Genomic DNA, 21,009 nt, shown 5'->3' on the forward strand with positions numbered 1-21,009 from the left:
AATTTTGCTGACCACTGTCTTAGTTATAATGCTTACTGTTTTAATCCTAAAGTTCATCATCCTTTGATGGCAATACATTTCAACAACCCTATTTGATAGTTTAGGAAAGAGTATGTCCAGCAAGCTGCTTTCTCTTTCAGCATCTCTGACATAGATGTCACTTGACAGATGAAAAAGCAGCTTCTCTGTGGCATCATTAGTTGGGGTCAAAGTGACAATAATTGGTTTCAGGTTCTTAATAATCCTACATATTTATTTTCTTGTGAGCTGCAGCTTGAACTGTGTTTTGGTCAAATTTCCAAATATATCTAGTCTCCAGTGCTATGTAGTTTCAAGTATTGAATAGAATCTGTTTAGACATTACCTTCATCTCCTTCCCTTTCCTTCTTTGTCGTTCCCCAGTTATTATTTTAACTGCTTTCACCGAGTATAACCTTGCTCATTAAATCTAGTAGTTATGGAATGTATTGCTTTTGTAGAAATCAATAAAAAAGAGAAACAGGAATTAACATTTTATTGCAAAAGCCTTTTCTTCAATATGCTTAACAGTCCTATCCATCACACCACACCCTTCTTTGAAAACTAGTCTGGCTTATTCCGGTTTGCTCTGAAAATCATTTTGTGTGGCACTTCCTTCTGTCTGGAATCTTGATTCATAGGCTTTCATATGAATTCTTTTTTTGCTCGATTTTCAGAATAGCTTTTAGGCAACCAATCATCACGCATGATCCTGTGTTTCTTTATGACTTGGCAGCATCCAGATGTCTTTACTGCATGTTGTTGCCTTTTAGACACACTTAAAAAAAACAAGTTGACATAAAATAATTGCATTCATTTGTGCAGTAAATGTAAATTATTCTTTCATAAGTCAGTCAAACTTTTACTTGAATACAGAAGGACTAGCTGTCCCTTTGGTAAACCTGAATGAATATCTTAAAAGCTGTGGTTTTGGACTTCCCTGGCAGCACAGTGGTTGAGAATCAGCCTGCCAATGCAGGGGACACGGGTTTGATCCCTGGCCTGGGAAGATCCCCCATGCCACGGAGCAACTAAGCCCATGCACCACAACTACTGAGCCTGCGCTCCAGAGCCCGCAAACCACAACTACTGAGCCCGCGTGCCACAACTACCAAAGCCCACGCGCCTAGAGCCCGTGCTCCGCAACAAGAGAAGCCACCGCGATGAGAAGCCTGCGCACTGCACCAAAGAGTAGCCCCCGCTCACCGCAACTAGAGAAAGCCCACGCGCAACAACGAAGACCCAACACAGCCAAAAATAATTAAATTAAAAAAAAAAGTTGTGGTTTTGAGTCAATTGAAAAGGAGATGGTAAACAGGGTGTTTTTTTTTTTTACATAGTCTATCTTACATATACACATAATATATAAAAGTAATATTTTTCTCCTAATTTATCAGTTTAATAAATATTATAAGAACAAACTGAGGGGATTCCCTGGAGGTCCAGTGGTTAGGACTCCACACTTCCACTGCCGAGGGCGCGGGTTCAATCCCTGGTCAGGGAACTAAAATCCTGCAAGGTGCATGGCGTGGTGAAAAAATAAAAATTAAAAAGACTACAAACTGAATAGGTTCATATTCATGCTATGTGTGAGTATGTTTAGAGTGTCTTAAGTAAATGCATTTAGGTAAATAAGAATGCTTTGTTTTATTTTTAGCAGAACCCAAATTAAATATCGGATTACATGTATAGGCCCCAGAAAATTATAACGAAGAGGTCAAGTTTCTTAGAAGAGGATTTGCAGCACAATTACTTGAAGAGCCTTTTCAAAATACATATGCTTGTGACTCATCCTGGGTCTGCTGAATCAAAATCTTGGAAGGAGCCAGGAATGTGTTGGAAAGTTCCCCTGAGTGGTTCTGATTCTTACCTTTGGTTGAAGACCATTGGGGTAGAAATATTTTTAGATAATAGTCAAAAAAAGGTAGCCTCATAAAAATATCACTGAATTTATTAATAAGGTGCTGTTTATGGCGCTGTGTAGCACATGCCCCAGGATTTTCATGTGAGACCTCAGATAAGAATGAAAACTTGGTTTTCCCACAGTAATTATATGAAGTTTTTTATAGTCAAGAAAAACAATATACCTGGTTCTTTCTTCCTCTACCTCCCACTTCAGCCATCTGGATTCTCTGGGGCAAAGGTGTAGTTCCGTTTTGAGGCTCTTGAGGCCTGGATAGCTACATTCTAGCTTTTCCTAATTCATTAAGAATTCATTGAGTTCTTTCAATGTACCAAATTCAGAACAGGCAATTCTAGGAATACTACTACTGAACAAAACAGTTTGGAGCTTACAATCTAGTAGATGAGACAGCTGTTAAGCAGATAAACATTTGAGTAAAGTGCTCTCTGGACTAGATATTGTGAACCTGTTTTGAGTATTGGTTTATATATTTTTCATATATAAAAAGATGAGCCATGGAATCTCTTCATGTCCTATTTATGTGGAAACACACACAACACATATAGTATATATTTTTATATATATGTGTTGTTATATTTTATATAAGTGGTATGTACATTTTGTCATGTATTGCGTATATAGCACACATATGCCCATACACACGATGGATAAATTTAGATTACAGTTCTTAGCAGTACATTTTAGCCCATTTTTCCTAATGCTTTTTTATTAAATAACACGTAAAAAGACAAGTAAATTATGCTTTATATGTGCTAGTATTTCTACTGGTTTCTTTCTAAAGTTTTTGTTTTTATATCATTAAATGTAACAAATATTTTGGGACAGTTTTTTAGTGGTGAGATTGAGATTGAAAGTCACAACGAGCTGGGACCCTCTGTACCCCTTGAAGAAAGAGAAGCATGTGATTGTCACAGACAAGTTCTACCTGTTGGGCATAGAATTCTTTTTTTCACAGACGGTGCTTCATTAGTACAACATTTAATTGCCCTTTTACAATTTTTTAAGCTACCATATGGTTTGACTTGGATCACTGTTTTTGAGAAAAGTGTTAGCATGTTAATCCTGTTGAAAAGTTGCAGAATGGTGATTCTAGAATATAACTGTCAACCCTCATACAAATAGAGACAGAGAGAGAGACAGTGTATACTGATGGCGGAATACTGAAGAGGGAAACAGTGGATGCTTCATCAGGAAGAATCAGCTATGTGTTCAGGCTGTATAACCTCGATATGCCACCTCTTCTGCTACAGCTGCATTTGGAAAACTTGAAAGTTAAGGATTGTAAAGTCCCCCAAATCAATGAAAATGACCTTGTAAATGAGAAATTCAACACAAAGTTATATTTTTCTTCCTTTTTAATGTGCACCCCTGGATACTGCAGTTAAATTACATGCTTCAAGAATACTACCTTGAGGTCCTCTTGGAAAAGATTTTAAAATCATAGCAGTTGTCATTCAGATAATGTTCTAAAGACCTGCATTTGCCCATGCAGTGTACCGCGGCAGTGGATTAAGTTAGCTCAAATGTACTTACCACATTGTCTATGAGCCAGAAAGCAGCTAGGATTCTGATTGGCATTATTATTTATTACTTTGGAATGCTGACGGTGCATTTTCCTGGCTGAGTCCATACTATGCTTACTGACATGCATGAATGAAAAGGCTCTGCTTTGCCGTAATTTAATTTTCCTAACAACTTTCTTTATAGGACTTGGATTTTGAAGCCAAAACAAGTTACACGCTACGGATAGAAGCTGCAAACAGAGATGCCGACCCTCGCTTTCTAAGCTTGGGACCGTTCAGCGACACGACAACCGTGAAGATAATTGTGGAAGACGTGGACGAGCCCCCTGTATTTTCGTCACCCCTGTACCCCATGGAGGTGTCGGAAGCTACGCAAGTTGGGAATATCATTGGGACCGTAGCAGCTCACGACCCAGATTCTTCCAACAGCCCTGTGAGGTAAGAGCTCATTGCTCTCCTCTTCTGTAATTTTGCAACAATGTGCCTTTATTCACAACTCATGTCTCTACGTTATGATGCCTTGGGGTCATAGCTAACAAAAACCAGTTTTGTATATGTATTGAGCCATAGCTGCAGAAGTGAAACAACATCAGAACAATGCAACATTTTAGTAATTCGAAAATGTGTCACCTGATTATCCAAGGCCATTATTGTGTGGCAGTATCTTTAGGCACCATTGTCATCCACAAGCAGAGCTGATGTGCCTATTCAGCCAGTTATCCTGAGCTCTTTCAACACAAACTGTGTTCAGAGAGAAAGTGATGCATGTCCTTGTTGTAGGATAAATGCAGATGTTAGAAAACTAATTTTATAAGCAATTTAAATTAGGAGTTAATTTTTCAACAACCCCTTTTTTATATTGGTCTATATGGATAGTATATGTTTGTTAGTTTATTAATTCCACTTATAAAAATAAAATAATACTGTATCTATATATAAGGACTATTTAAAAATGTCCTTTCAATAGTCCTGTAGAGAGAGTAGACACATTGTTATAACCAACTCTTTAGTACTAACAGAATGATGATATGTAAGCATTTCAAAATACCACAACATTCCAGTTCACGTTTTTTACTATAGTTTTACAATCTGAGAGCTACACGCATGTTGTTGTATATGCATGTATTTGGTTTGTCTGTGTGCATATGATAAAGCACGTCTTTTTTTTTTTTTTTTTTTTTTTTTTTGCGGTACACGGGCCTCTCACTGTTGTGGCCTCTCTCCCGTTGCGGAGCACAGGCTCCAGACGCGCAGGCTCAGCGGCCGTGGCTCACGGGCCCGGCCGCTCCGCGGCATGTGGGATCTTCCCGGACCGGGGCACGAACCCATGTCCCCTGTATTGGCAGGCGGACTCTCAACCACTGTGCCACCAGGGAAGCCCATAAAGCACGTCTTTTTAAGTAAATATTTAATAATATTTAAATGACTATATAGAACATACCAGAAATTACATTGTATTTCATGTCTTAATTTGGGTTCCTAAGTAATATTTTTCAGTGTCATGGTTTGGATTTTGATTACAAAAGCTAACAACAGATTTAACTTTTAGATTTAACTGATATTAATTATGCTAAGTGCTTTTGAGCTAACTTCTGAACTAAGTCTGGGCATTGCTTACAGAGTATCAAGAAAAATATCTATACATTAGACAATGACTTAGTTAAGAAGAGCTCATAATCTTTTTTCCTCCTAAAATAAGCCGATTTAGGCTTATTACTTATATAAATAAATAATTACACACATTTAGTAATATTAAATATCGTTTTATTATTTATATGTAAATAATAACCATATATATGTGTGTGTATATGTAATTAGTACTCTCCTTTCCTTCTCTTTTGTTTGACAGTAATATCACGGCCTAGTAAAGAATTGGTAGAAGCCAATTTTGATTCCAAAAGTGAAGTCATACTCATTGCTTCTCTGTCTTTACAACAAATTCAGGCTACATGGAGGCTATCTTACTCTTAATGCAGTGGTCATAAGCCATTTCTAAGAATGCAGCCTTCTGTGCACTAGAATATCTGTGGGTCACAGATGTACTCAGATGGAGTAAGCCTTCGCCTCCTCCCTGTAATAGCCCAGGCTTCATTGTCAAACAGCTCCCTGACTTAAGCTCAGCTCCATCTACCGAGTCCTACTGATGTGCACAAATCTGAATTTGGGTTTTGTTATAGCGTTGCAACTCTAGTGACATACTTGTCTCCTTCTCCCCAAGAACAACCAACCACAGTACAATCGTAGCCATAGATCAGCTACTCAGGGTAGTCTGAGTTCTGCTTAAATCACTTAATTTACTGGGGAGAAAGAGAGAATGCTTTCATGAAGTTGAGGATCTGGGAAAATAAAGAGACACACTAATATGTATCACAATTCAGTACTTCAGTGAGTGAGAGGATTTAAGAAAATTTTGATTTATGGTATTGATATTTTAATCTTATTTAAAAAATTTTTTCTGTACCCATTTCCTGTGTATTATCCTGTTAAAGCCTTTCAGTGTAAATATCTCACTTTTAATAATATTTTATTTGGAAAAAATGCAATGTTATATAATAACTTGGGGAAGGAGAAGGGAGAGTAGGATCAAATGGGTGATGACTTGAGTTAGAGGTGAAATGAGTTCTGTGTCTGCTCCCTGAAGCACAGAGATAGAAAGGGCCAACGGCTGCATTCTGCTGACCTTGTAGGTGAAGATCTCTGTGACTTCCATCAATGAAAGAGCAGCTGGCCAGCGCTGTATTTTTACCTCATTTTTATTTTCTTAAAACTAATCAAGGTGACCTTGAAAGTTCAGGTTAGTACCTCTTACCTCCTTTTCTAATCTCTAAGTTGCACAAATAGGGAGAGATTTTGTTCAGAGTGAACTGAAATGTGTGTGTGTGAATATTTCTTCTGCTTTTGTAAAATGAATTTCTTGACTTAGGCTTAATGCTTGTATTCTTGCAACATTTCTTTGCCTTGCACTATTTTTCATAAGGTCAGAACAATCACTCATAGCTTATTTGTTTCTGAATTTGTCTCTCACATATTTCTCTTTTCCTATCCATTTATGATCTCTTATAAGAGGCCAGCCTGCTCGTTGTGTAGTTTGGTGAGTTGATGGGTACTCCTAGCAGTGACATTCTCTAGAAGACTGGTTCTCTTCCCAGCACTGCTGTTTTCTGAGTATCCTAGCGGATGTCACTTAGCCTCCTAAGTTTCCATATAACCCAGTAAAAAGGAAAAGCAACACTTAATCCCTGCTTTGTCTCAAGGTTTTTGAAGATTAAGTGAGAAAGGGAAAATAACTGATGCTTTTAAACTGTCAGTCATGACTAAACTATTAGGATGTACTATCATTGGACATCGCTATTATTATAGTTTATTGTTTTCGTGGCATTTTTATTTCAAGGTCAATAAAGTCAGTGAAGAGAGACATATTTTACAAGCAACTGTATTGGCAATCTGTATTGAACATTGGTTTGTATTCACATATTTTCCAATATGTAGAAAATATTACATAGTCGTTTAATGGACATAAACATGTATTTGCATTGGGCACTCAAGTAACTATCAAAATGTAAGCCCTCTTCAACAGAGACCAGTGGAGGAGTAGATCACACAGTCTGCCGGGGTCCTAGGAAAAGTGAATCTCCAGGCTGAGATGGAAGCCGAAGACTCTTACCGTTGTGAGCTTTGTACTTCTGCACCTTTAGGAATATCGTAGTTGTTAGAGGAATGGAAAAGCAGTATTTGTTTCATCGTAATTGTTTAAAATTAGGCCAATAGTATTTGAATTGTAAAAGAGTACAGGAGGGTGGATAGTTAGTGTTTGAATTCATTGACATTCTTTGTAGTGTAATACTGAAATCTAGCACATGCCATTTACATTTGGAATGTTTTCTGATATATGGGGCAAGAGATTAGAATTCTAGAAAGAAACACATGTACTTGCCTCCAGCAAAGGTAAATTGAGATCTTCTTCCCACATGACCCATGCCTTGCCTTGTTTTGTTTGTTTGTTTGTTTTATTACCTATTCCATTAATGCACCCACCCAAAGCTCTTTGCATCTGCCCTTTCCTTAAAAGGAGATGAGGGCATCTACATTACTGTTGGAACCTTACCATCTGGTTCCATTTGGCTGTTTAGAAGTATAGTAAAAGTAGATTGAAAGATTAAATGAACCCGGAGCCCAGTGGCTGGCCAGAATATAACACCTTTGTGAACTGGTATGTCTTGTTACAGCTTGCCCACTATCCAGAGGGCTTACCTGGCCCAGCATTTCATGTACACTTTGCCTTCCTCTTTCCTGTTACGAAAATTAGAAGCCAGAGCTGGAAATTAGGTAATACTTGAGATTATGTAGGAAAAAAAGAGAGTTTTTTGAAAGCGAAAGTGGGTAATTGAGGGCCAGCATGTTTCTGGCTTTGTATTTTTTATGTAGTTGCCTACCATTTCATGTAAATTTTGGCCCCAACTACCAAATACCAGGCTCTATCTATTGAACTTGGAAGGACAGATTGTGTTCTGCTGATTCTGATCATTTTTCTGAATAGTAAAAGCTTTGCTTCTGTGTTTCCATCAGTAAGATGGTAAAAACTGTAAGAACAGCCTAGTGTTCAGAAGACTATTATTTCTTTATGTCAGCATCCATAGACTGATCAGTGAATCAACATACATTGATTAAGAACCTGCTTTGTGCACGACACTGGGAAAATACAGGAAAAAGAAAGATGAATAAAACATTTCCCCTCACCTCAAGGAGCTTACAATCTGGCTGAAGAAATAAGATTCCATAACAGTTAAACAATACAAGGGGAAAAAGTGCCAACTCTGTCAGAGGGTAAATTGTGAGATAAATACTAATCACCCCAAGGTCATTGGACATGAGACTTCATTTGAAGGAGTGTATGCGTAAGCTGGACTTTGAGGGATGGCAGGATTTGGACAAGGCAGAAAATTACGTAAGGTCTGTTTATGTTTTGTGTAGTTATATCCTAAGAGTCTAGTGCTATATTATGAAATCACATTTATTTCTGTAGGCAGCACAGCAAGCCCAAAGTCCCTATGCTTAAAACAGCCAGTGAACTGAAACGTATTATTACAAATAAGATCAGATTTGAAAAAGGGTGATTAAGAAGTAAATGGAGATCATTTTCAGCATTTCTAACAGCCCAAATACAGAGCTAGAGTTGTATTTATGTTCAAGGATACAAGGATGATAATGATATTTACCTGCAGGCTCTTTTGGCATTCCTAGTATGGTATGTCCTCAGAAAAAAGGGGATAAAATAGTATCGGATATTACATTATGTAGTGTGACTAGTCTGAGCACATGTGGAGTGTTTGAATAATTCAGTGTGTACTTTAAGTGGCTTGTGTACATGCATGTATTTGTACATATTATTTTAATCTAAATTATGTGAATACCTCACAGAATTAAAGGGAAGGTTGAACAGCCAGTCTTCAGAAAAGAGAGGAGGAAGGTTTCTCTATAAATATGAGTAGTAAGAGTGAGCTGACAGTGTCTTCTGAACGTGGCAGTGGATGCACCACTGGCACCTTGTTTTCCTCATGGCTCTGTTTAAGGTTCACATTTCTTGGCAAGTTTTTTTAGTCCTGTCTTAGGACATGTGTCCATCTCTTACCCAGGAAGTTCTGGGCCTTTTCATGGTGAGTCCCATCAAGATTGCATGAGATTGGGAAGGTTGAAATCCACAAGGGAAAATTGAGTTGCCATTATCAGAAGAAGGGGGTGAGGCTGCAGACAGTGGCACCACTAAGTACTGAACTCAATAGCTTATTTTGAAGTAATTTATTTCTCATTAAAGCCCTATAAGGCAAGCGTTAAGATTCCGCTGTTATAAATAAACATGACTCTAGTTAGAAAATGTGGTTCTAGGAGTTTAGCAAGTTCGGTATCAAAACCTGTACACTGCTTGTAGCAACACACACACACACGCACACACACACGCACACATGCATAAATTTCTTAAGTGATTAAGGTTTCAACTCAAATGATTCAGTTATTTCTGTTGATCAGATTTGTCGGTGTTTATTACGTTATCTTTTCCATATAGGGAGTAGCATTTGTGTTAATGTAGCCCACTCACCTTCGTACTCTATTTGTGAATATCAACATGCATATCCATAGCTGGGTGATACGAATACTACTTGTGAATACGGAGAGAGCCATTTGAGTCAATCTTCACAGCTTATTGAACAGCAGCACTTGTAACTACAGGCATTTATTAGGGGATTGATTTTGTTTCAGATGCACGGAACACTGAGGATATTCAGATGTATGAGATGCGGTCCCAACCCACTTGTTATCTAGCTGGAGGAGAGATCTTAGGCGAAAACTTATTAAAAAAAATCCAATGTTAAATCTGGAAATGAGAAATCATCTTGTAAAATTTTCTCATTTTGCAGATAAAGAAACAGAAGAGTACAAATGGCGAATGAAAAGCCCAAATTAGTACGGTAGGTTTGCTGCAGGATTGTGGCTATAAATATTGCCCAGTCTGTGGTTCGTGGTGGTGCAGCACAGGGAGCTTGTAGTGAAGTCCATGGGCCCTATATACTGCAGGCTTTCTTAAAAAGGCTTGATTTCTGAAGTAATTGGGAAGGCTTGGTGCCTTACCAAGGCAGAAGATTGTCTTTAAGGAGTTGTAGGACTACAGTAATTGGAAGGAGGAAAAATAGGAGTAAAGAAGGGCCAACATGAGGAAAGACACCTCAGTGGAGATGCACACCATATTGTCATTTAATCAATTAATACATCAGTGTAACTATCTTAGAGTTTTAGATAGAGCAGTGGAAAAAAAAATGAAAAGAGGCTGAATTCTAGAGCTGTAGGTAGTAGAGACTAAAAGCTCATCTATGTGCGATGTGATATATACTGGAAAGATGGTTCAGACAGACACGGTTCTGAATCCTGGTTCCATCAACAGCCAGCTGTGAGACTTCAAAGTCCAATACTGAAATACAGCAATAATGGTACCTGCTTGCCTTAGTTAGAAATTGTGCTTGGCTGGTTGAAACAAAGCTTAACGCTAATGACTTACCAATGAGAATTCTGGAGCCAGGCAGTCAAAGACTGACAATTTGGCAGGATAATGTCATCAAGGGCTTGGCTTATGTCAGGCACTCATCACCTCATATTTACAAGATGACTTTTGGGTTGCTCTCCATTGTGTTCATGTCCCACATGAGATAGAGGGGAAGGGGCAAAAATCAAATGCCAGCTGAATTAGCAACTCTGTCCTATCCTTGAGGGGGTTTTTCAATGATGCTCAACACAACTTTCTTTTGCATCTCATTTGTTAAACCTTAGCTATAAGGACACTGCAGCTACAGGGAGGCTAGCAAGTGTAGTTTTTCAGCTGGACACATGGTTGCCTCCAACAAAAGCAGGGATCTATTAGTAAGAACTAAGGGCAAGTGGATATTAGGCGTGCAAGTAAAAGTCTCTGTCACCCATGACCTTACATAGCTGTTTGAGGATTAGGAAAAAATGTATATGTTTTACATTCTCAGTATATGTAGAGGGAGGGACAGGTTGATGAATCTGCTTTTGGATATTCTGAGCTTTCGTAGAAGATGTTGCCTGTATCTGGAGTAGTTTAGGAAATCTCAGAAAAAGGATTGAGGCTGGTTATTGAGATTTGGAGGTGTCTGCATAATAAATGGAGAGGGCAGAAGCTTTAACTGCTGGCGCTGCAAAAATATGGAAGCGATCTCTTTCATTGGTCACTCCAACATACAGTGAAAGAGGTCAAGTATTTTAGGTTGTAATTTATAGAAACTAGAGGGATCGTTGTGAGTGTGCATACCACTAACTGCAGCAGAAGTTGCTTTAAAGATAACTTTGGGTCATGATTAGAGAAACACCAGTCTTTTTCTTTCCAGTTCAGCCTCTAATTGATTCAGGCAACTGTATTTCTCTGTCCTTAAGCCAGTAGATCCGGAGCTGCAAAGAGTGTGCTCCTCCCAACTTCCTCAGAACCCTTTCTCTCTATTGGCTCACTCAGCCCTCCCAGATTCTAATTCAGAGACAATTTCCCCTGCTCACTCTAAAAAGTGCCCATATTTTCTTTATTTCTCTTGGTTAAGGATTTCTTTTTCCCCCCTTCAGGTAACCTTATCATTAGCTAATGTCTCACACATAAATTCTCGCTTTTTGCATGTCCAGAGGGGCTGGTAGAAAATAGGGGACCCTTTTAATACTGTGGGTATCTCAAGTCCTTGTGATTAAGAAATATAATAACCACTGTGACTGTTTTCCATGGTTTGTCTACTCCTGGTCCTTGCCCAGGTTTCCACCTCTTCTCAAGATAATTCCTCAGTCTCTTCCCACACCTGTCCCAGTCTCCTTCACTGAGAATAGCAATTTGTTGGTTTTTTCCTAAATACTTATTATAGATTGCTACCTTTCAAAATATTTTGTTTATATACTGTATTTCCTGAGATAGAGCGTCGCATGCAGGTCCTCCAGATTTAATTGCTGAATGTATGAATGAGTGAAATGGAGACATAAGAATATCAGAATAATTCACGAAATACCAAATATATATATATGAGGCTATTTAGTGAAAGCTAAGTAAGAGTTATAACTATTTAAAAATATACTGAACTGTGGTAAGCATTTCATGTTGTATGTAAGTCAAATCATCATGCCATAACCTTAAACTTATATAGTGCTGTATGTCGATTATATCCCAATAAAACTGGAAGAAAAAAATTTTAAAGAAATAAAAAATAAAGATACACTCAAGTTATAAGTGGAAGCTACAGAGTTTATGATTTAGAAATAATATTTGGATGATAGAAACTTTGGTGTCCATTCTTCTCAAAATTTATAGAAGCATAGGTGATAACTACATCCCCAAAAGATATAGGGGTTTTTCTATGAGGTGAACAGAAGTTGGAGATATTTAACATATTAAATGGATTCTCAAGTTTAATATCCTTTATTCGAATGCTGGGAGTTTTGAGAGTATTGATAATAGAGGCAAATGTTTTAGTTATTGACTTTAGCTCAGTGGGGGATTACATGAACTCATTAAGACAGATATATCCCAAGTTCAAGGCCTTTTTGCTTTGTAAGAATCTAAAAGTCTGTTTTTTCCTGAATATACAAACATTACCATAGTATTTTGGAAAAAATGAACAATTCAGGCTTTTAGCATTGGCTCGATTGATGCATGAGTGCATGGGTATTGAGTTACAATCTTCATGTCAAACATTAATATTAATTATTCTATTACCATTGGATTATATATATATATTTATACATATAATTAATTATATATCTATCATCGTTGCATACATAGAGAGAGAATACGTTAATACTATGAAATATTGGCATATAATGTTTTGACTAAAGCAACATTTCAGAGGAGAAAATCTAGGTCTTCTATGTAATTGAAAATTAAAGTCTATTTTTAACATTAAATAAACTCATTTCTTGTTTGCATGGCTGTTGTGTGGGAAGTAGATTGTAGACAATAAGAATTGAAGTACAATGATAAGGAGTAAAATGATGCAAAGTCTAGGCTAAAGTAGGCTGTAGCTTGGAATGATATCTACCGTCAAGTACTATTGACAACCTGGATGCAGGGACAAGAAAGAAAAATCTAGGGTTTTAGTTTGAGTAAGCAAGTGACTGGTAGTGTCATTTGCTCAGGTGGAAACGCGTGAGGGAGGAGGTTTGGGGGTCGCTAGGAGACAACATCGGTCTGGGCATGTTACATTTCAGTGCACATTGTGTATTTATGTGGTTCTACTAGGTAAGTAATTCAGTATGTAAGTTTGGTTGGCCAAGGAGATTTTATATAAATGTAGGTGTCATCAAAAATATAGAAGTGAGTTAAGCTATAGGACTCTGTAAGTTGCAAGGAAAAGTGTTTTTCCAAGAAGAGAAGGGAATCCGTGGGAAAGGTTTTGGGGGAGTGCGAGTAGTCAGAGGTCACAAAGGGGAGGGTAAACCAGCCGAGGTGACTGAAAGGAGCAGAGAGTGAGGTAGTAGAACAACAGGGAATACGTGGTGTTAATAAAGGCAGAAGGAGAATGTGTTTTGAGGAGTCGTCAGTGGTCAATTGCGGTAAATTTCAATGAGATAGAAAGTAATAAAAGAACAGAAGAGTGAACCACGGATTTGACAATATGGAGGCCAACGATGAACTTGACACAAATGGAAGAAATTTGTTTTTTAAAATAGAAAACACAATGTTTTTGATTCAAATAAAGCTATATAGATGGAAAAGAATCCAAATCCCAGGAAAAACATTCTTGAGGTCAGCAGATAGGATGGATAGCTCAAGTAGAATGGTTTGATTTTGATTTGAATAAAGACACTTAGCTACAATAAAAGGAAGGTAAGTAGAGGGTATGGGGAAGCTCAAGATTTATTTTTCCTCTCATATCTCATGTAGCACAGATCCTGGAGGTGAGGGTGAGTACATTTTGTACTGCCTTTGCCATTTTCAAACTATTTAATTTTCTTTTCCCTTTCAAACTCTTTTTTGTAGAATGCATCACCATACTTTACTCAAAATCTTTCATGTTGCTATCAACCATCAAATATATAGTAATCACACTGATTTGTTGAGGATTTTAGTACGCAGATTATTTTATTTCTCCCCACCGTCACTTTTGGCTTCTCACTTTCTTGGTCGTCTTGGCGTTAGTGATCTGTTTCTCTGCCTCAGTTTTGTCATAGGTTCTTATGAACATAGCCTTGGCTTGCTAACTCTCATAGATACACTACTACTGTTGAAAATCGACTTCAGGCATCTCATTCGCTGTCAGCTACTTCCCACTCCAGCAATTCTGCATCCTGGTAAAGTCCCACCACCGATTGGTGCTACCAGAATCTTCTCGGTGTCCATCTGCCTTCCCGTATTTCCTCAGTTCTCTCTTACAAACTTAGAGACCGTGGACCTTCATTATCATCACTCACATGTTGGTACCCTTATCCTCCTAACCCTCCTCTCATGGTCCATGACTGGTTAAACCCAACCCTCTCCTCTTTATGCATCTTCAAATACATAGATGAGAACAAAGCAAGACAGACAAACGGGATGACTGGTTTTACATTAAGTCAATGGACGTAAATCTCAAAGGGGCAAAATCCACGATGCTCAGCTATTCCATTATATTCTCCCTAGTATATGCGTTTTTGTCTCTTCTAAAAAAAAAGGAATTTTCTCTCCTCCTCAAACCACTTCTCTCTGACTTAGCTGACAACCTTGCCTCCTGTGCCATCAAGAAAACAGAACCATCAAAAATAACTTTGTAACATTCTCAAATACCTGTTGCTGCACAAAAACAATAATATTTTTTGATCTGTGGTCAGTTTTTTTGTAACATTTTCCTATGCCTTCTCTTTCCTTTTTAAGTTTCTTTCATCTTGTTATATAGCAGACTAGTAGTAGATGATTCTATTTAATAATAGTAGTTGAACTACTATGGAAACAGAATACTTTCTGAAATTGGGTGTGTGTTTATGTTTGTTCATTTGTGTAATTATTTTTATCTCAGTGAGAGTCCTTATTTCACCACCTAGAAAGACAAGGGCATTTGAAGACAGTCATTAATGAGGGAAGGGTGAATTTTGTATATGAATCAAAAGTAGCCTAATTGAACAAGAATACAAGTAGAGTGGTAGTTATTTACTAATATTTACATAGAGATATTTTGAGAAAATCCTTTACACGCCAAAATATTTATGTAATTTGAGGCGTTCTACTTTTTAAAAATATTTTATTTTATATTGGATTATAGTTGATTTACAATGTTGTGTTAGTTTCAGGTGTACAGCAAAGTGATTCAGTTATACATATACATATATCCATTCTTTTTCAGATTCTTTTCCTATATAGGTTATTACAGAATATTGAGTAGAGTTCCCTGTGCTATACAGTATGTCCTTGTTGATTATATCGTATATGTTAATCCCAAGCTACTAATTTATCTCTCCCCCGACATTTCCCCTTTGGTAACCATAAGGTTGTTTTCAAAGTCTGTGAGTCTGCTTCTGTTTTGTAAACAAGTTCATTCGTATCACTTTTTTAGATTCCACATATAAGTGATATCATATGATATACATCTTTTTCTGTCTGACTTACTTCACTTTGTATGATAATCTCTAGGTCCATCCATGTTGCTACAAATGGCATTATTTCATTCTTTTTAATGGCTGAGTAATATTTCATTGTATATATGTACCACATCTTCTTTATCCATTCTTGTGTTGATGGACATTTAGGCTGCTTCCACGTCTTGGCTATTGTAAATAGTGCTGCTATGCACATTGGGGTGCATGCACCTTTTTGAATTATGGTTTTCTCTGGATATATGCCCAGGAGTGGAATTGTTGGACCATATGATAGTTCTATATTTAGTTTTTTAAGGAGCCTTAATAATGTTCTCCATAATGGTTGTACCAATTTACATTCCCACCAACAGTGTAGGGGCATTCCCTTTTCTCCACACTGAGGGGTTCTGCTTTGAAACATGTCTCTGGAACCCTGGTCAAGGCCCCCGAGTGAGCAATATAAAAACAGAAAGAAATAACCTGGTGTTATTAAGACAAAAGATGTTTCTAAGTATATGTGAATGGGTCAGATGTCTACATATGTTTCATTTTAGAGGGACCTCTAATCGTGACCAGGGCTACTAAATCTGATGAGAATATTTTTTTAGGAGCCACAGTTTGGAGTTTATAACGGCATATTTAAATCCACTGTGAAGATAATTATACTGTTGTCTTTATTTTGGACTGTTGGACAGAAAAGCAGAGATTACTGACAAGCAGGTTATGAATCAACTGGAACACTGGTGAAGTTTTAAACTAGACATATTTTATGTTAGTATGACAGATCGTGGCGTCAGCAGAATTTGGTGATTGGCTGTGTAATTAATGAAGTAAATTCAGCAAATTATAATCAAACAAATACTGAAGTGTTTGTTTTTTTAAATATTCAATTAGGTATTCAATTGACAGAAACACAGACTTGGAGAGATACTTCAATATTGACGCCAACAGTGGAGTTATTACAACTGCCAGATCTCTGGATCGAGAGACAAATGCTGTTCATAATATCACAGTCCTTGCAATGGAGAGCCGTAAGTTGTAAGGTTTAACATTAAATTAGGATGGAGGACATTGAGAGTGGAGAATGGGTTGACATGAGTTTACAGTTTCGACTTGAATTTTACTAGGTGTTTGTTTGAATTCAGCAAAATTTTGAAATTTTCTAATTTCAAGCTGCGAAATATTTATATTCTCTAACTTTACTCGCTAATACTTACAAAGTTAGTGAAAAGAGGTTACCATAAAATAGTGGGCCCGAGTTACCCTCAGAGGGCTTCTGCTTGTTTTGTGGTCATACTTTGTGCTGCATTTATGCTGACATGGGGTTGGTCCCGTAGTTTACAAAAAAATAGTAAATTGATCTCTAACCAAGACACCCAGATTTCTACATTTTCATATTGAACTAATTTTGGTCCTTGATAAGAAAAACATTGAGAGAACAATGCATAATTATATTGTGTGCATGTTATATACATATGTAATAGGTACATAAAATATACACATATTCATACAAAAATTGGCTCTAGCATCAAAGAATATTGAAATTCCTGGCTTATTTGTCACTGTGTGTGTGTGTGTGTATGACATTTGGATCAGAGTTTCTGTTGCTCCCTTTAAAGTCTACAGTGTTGTGGTTCTAGATTTTATTCAAGTCTTAGTCATTTCCTTATTAGATTGTGCTTTAGACAGGCAAACATTTTTGGTTGATTCTAATCGTTTTAAATATGAGTTTCCTAAGTAAGATGGGGTTGGAGTAATAGCTTTACTCTGAGCACAAGCAGACCGTGGAGATATTGTGTGTTCGGTTCCAGGCACCACAGTAAAGTGAATATCACAGTGAAGGAGTCACACAGATGTTTTGGTTTCTCAGTGCATATGAAAGTTGTGTTTATACTATACTGTAATCAGTTAAGTATATAATAAATAGCATTATATCTAAAAAAACAATGTTTACACTTTATTTAAAAAATACTTTATTGCCAAAAAATGCTAACTGTCGTGTGATCCTTCAGCAAGTTATAGTAGGAACATTAGGAACATCAAAGATCATGATCACAGATCACCATAACACATATAATAATAATAATAATAAAGTTTGAAATATTATGAGAATGACCAAAATGTGACAGACACACAAGGTGAGCAAGTGTTATTGGAAAAATGGGACCAATTGACTTGCTTGATGAAGGGTTGCCACAAACCTTCAATTTGTAAAACACACAGTATCTGCAAAGCGCATTCAAGTGAAGTGCAATAGAACGAGGTGTGCCTGTAAATGATAAAACGTTTTCCCGTTTATTAGAGAATCCATCTCAGATAGGAAGAGGCTACGTGGCCATCACTATACTTGACATCAATGACAACGCCCCTGAATTTGCCATGGACTATGAAACCACCGTTTGTGAAAATGCCCAGCCAGGCCAGGTGAGAGTCTCCAGAATGCCACGCTCCTCGTTCGTGATTCCTTTAAAGATGTCCAGTGGCGGTTGCCTTTGAAATCCTACCAGCTTTAAGATAAAATCAGCATGTTTCAGCAAAACTCACGCTTTGATGTGTAGCATAAACTAATATTAAAGGAACTTTCAAATTCTGTTTTATTGGGATGATGAAAATTCCTCTGGAAGAAAAGGTAAATGTTGTAAAAGCCGTGCTAAATGGTTAAGGGCTTAGGCTTTTTTAAGGAGAAATACAGCATGTTAAGCTCGATTGGGCCACTTCCCACATTACACAGCGGGGATTAAGTACCTTGAAGTTGTAAGAATTAAGTGTAGTGTAATCTTGTGGTTTGGTCTACTCATCCATATTTTCAGTGTCCTGTGATGTTTACTGACATGGTATAATCAGTTGGTACAGCTTATTTCTGAGGTTCACAAAAGTAAATTCAAATATGAATTTTGAAAAGGACATGATTTGATTTTCAGAGCCCTTTTTAGATTGGGTTCATATTAGTACACCTGACACCGCCACCTGCCCCCTCTCCTCACACAGCTCAGTCAGGAAGATGGTATTTATCATCCGTGTAAAGTTGCTCTGCCCTGCCTCACAAAACAGCCGAGCACACCAACATGCTTTCAAGTTTTACATTCTCTATTCCTAGGTTATCCAGAAAATCAGTGCTGTCGATAAAGATGAGCCATCCAATGGACACCAGTTTTATTTCAGCTTAACAATGGATGCAACGAATAACCACAACTTCTCACTGAAAGATAACAAAGGTAAGGTATAATTTTTTTCGTCAGAGGAGGCAACAGGTAGAAGCTTTCTAAGCAAGTACTTTTTCTCACTCAGGAATGCTGATTATGTAATTTTTTTTCTTCATACCAGCGAGGACATTAATTAAAGGGCAGTGAGCCCCTTAAGTAATTTTTATCTATGGATTTGCTGTCATGAAGAAGAAACTGCTACTTAAATCATTTTAGGCCTAAATCCAAAGAAGGGGGGAAGCCAGATCCATCTCTCTTTGTCTTTTCTTCTAGACATTTGCTTCCTTACTTGTATACCAAGCTCTTCATCCAGAGTATCTATGGATGGTTGAGGACCAGCCAAATGCCTTAACAAGGATTATACTACCTAGGCATAACCTGAGAGGTTAGGAAAATAATTGGACTTAACACATTTCAACCTAAATCAACTTTGACTTAATATTGCAATGCCAACATCAGTTATCATTTTATTTTTAACATAAAAATAAAAGTAATCCATGCAAATAACAAATAAACTCTTTATGCAAAGAAATATAAAATTAAAAAAAAAGAATTCCCTATCATCCCAAATCCCATTTCTCTGCTTCAAAGATAAACACTCTTAATCAGTTTTATAAATGTCATTATAGAAACATTATTACAAATACCTATAGGTAGATTCTGGTTTTGCTCAATTATATAAACATATATATATACTTCTAGACATAGTGACAGTATATAGATAATTGTAAAAACTTTCAGAGGAAGCATGAGAACTTGCTATCTATTGTCTAATTTTGAATACATTTCTTTCTCTCTCTCTCTCTCTCTCTCTCTCTCTCTGTATAGAGAAAGGAGTATACCCCAACAGTATAGGAAATGTAATTCTTCAAGTTTGAATGTGTTACTCAGCTTTCAGATAAACAAAATGTAGAAATAAATTTGTTAGTTAAGTCTGGCTTATCTAAAAATACTTGATTTCAGAAGATGGACATTATAAGTGCTTTTGCCTGAAGTCACCACTTATTTTACTGCAGGAAATTCAACTTTGGCCTCAGAAATTCAATCTGAAAATAATACATGTTTCTGATCCCACTCTCTGCTAAATGAGGATACTGTCTTTTTCCTGTAGTTACATAAAAGGAAGCACATTCTCTGTGTGGGTAATCCCAAACTCTCTGACTTAATCATAGTTGGAAAGGACAATTCTCAGCATTTGCATTCATCCAGCACAAATGCAGAGGGGAGTTTATGATTTTCCCAAGAAGGGTCTGAACGTTTCCCCCATTTGTTATCATCCAGTACCACCATGATTGTAGGACAGCACTAAAATGGCTGGATTTCCAGGACATTGACACAGCCACACAATTGAAAGATTTCCCCAAGGGCAAGCCTAGAGCTCCCTCATCTGTGGGAATCTTGGAGGAAAACATAAGGAATAGGAAGAAAGAACATCAGTTCATCCGTTGACTTCCATTTTAGGAAGCACATACAGAACATGATGAATTTTATGATCTCTTTTGTGAACATTATGTTCCTCAACATGGGAACATTGCTGTAAATTTAAAAATCACATACATCAGATATTGGGCATTTTAGCATGTGCGCCTCAATGTGTCGTGTGTGTGTGTGTGTGTGTGTGTGTGTGTGTGTGTGTGAGAGAGAGAGAGAGAGAGAGATCTCATGTCAGGCATGTTAGGTTACAGATCAACAACTCTGAAAAAACTTTGTGTATCAAATCATAAATATGTATAACATCTGAACAGTTGGAAGGCAAAGCCTAGGGGTGTGTCAGGGGTACAGAAACATACTCAAGACAGTATGCTTCAACAACTCCACGTGTAGTTTTTTAACGAACACTCTTGAATTCATACATTTTAAAATAAAAGATTTGTTTACATAAAAACCTACCAGCTGGAATCTGAAAACCAAACACTTTTCTTCCTACTACATTTTATAATTCCAGTCTCATGTGTGCTTGCTGTTCTGTGCTGTTCGAGACAGAACAGATTTCAGCTTGCTCTTTCATTAGAGTATTGTTCATTCTTGCATGTCACTGGATAAAGCACACTGGGTAAAACTATGGTCCTGGTGTTCCTTCTTTTCCATTATATTTTCATTAATTGCTCTAAATTTTAAAATCACATAAATTCCATTATTAATTAATTAAGACAAGTTAACTGAACAAATTGTTAGCAGATTAAAAAATCTATTTCTGATAGAGAAATCACAGTTGTGTCATACAGACTTACTGATCACCGTTAAGTTTCATAATTACCAT

At 37.2% G+C, this 21,009-nt stretch overlaps 1 protein-coding gene across 1 annotated transcript in view; it reads left to right on the forward strand.

Moving 5' to 3' along the window:
- The window catches only part of CDH7 (cadherin 7), a 123,732-nt gene that overhangs the window by 84,245 nt on the left and 18,478 nt on the right, over window positions 1-21,009 (forward strand). The window contains exons 7-10 of the mRNA XM_007460479.1: window positions 3,650-3,903; window positions 16,441-16,577; window positions 17,849-17,970; window positions 18,644-18,761. Coding sequence (XP_007460541.1) covers window positions 3,650-3,903; window positions 16,441-16,577; window positions 17,849-17,970; window positions 18,644-18,761 — 631 coding nt within the window. The remainder of the gene's footprint in view (window positions 1-3,649; window positions 3,904-16,440; window positions 16,578-17,848; window positions 17,971-18,643; window positions 18,762-21,009) is intronic.

Source organism: Lipotes vexillifer, unplaced genomic scaffold, assembly GCF_000442215.2.
Source record: "Lipotes vexillifer unplaced genomic scaffold, Lipotes_vexillifer_v1.1 scaffold483, whole genome shotgun sequence".
NCBI classification, from domain to species: domain Eukaryota; kingdom Metazoa; phylum Chordata; class Mammalia; order Artiodactyla; family Lipotidae; genus Lipotes; species Lipotes vexillifer.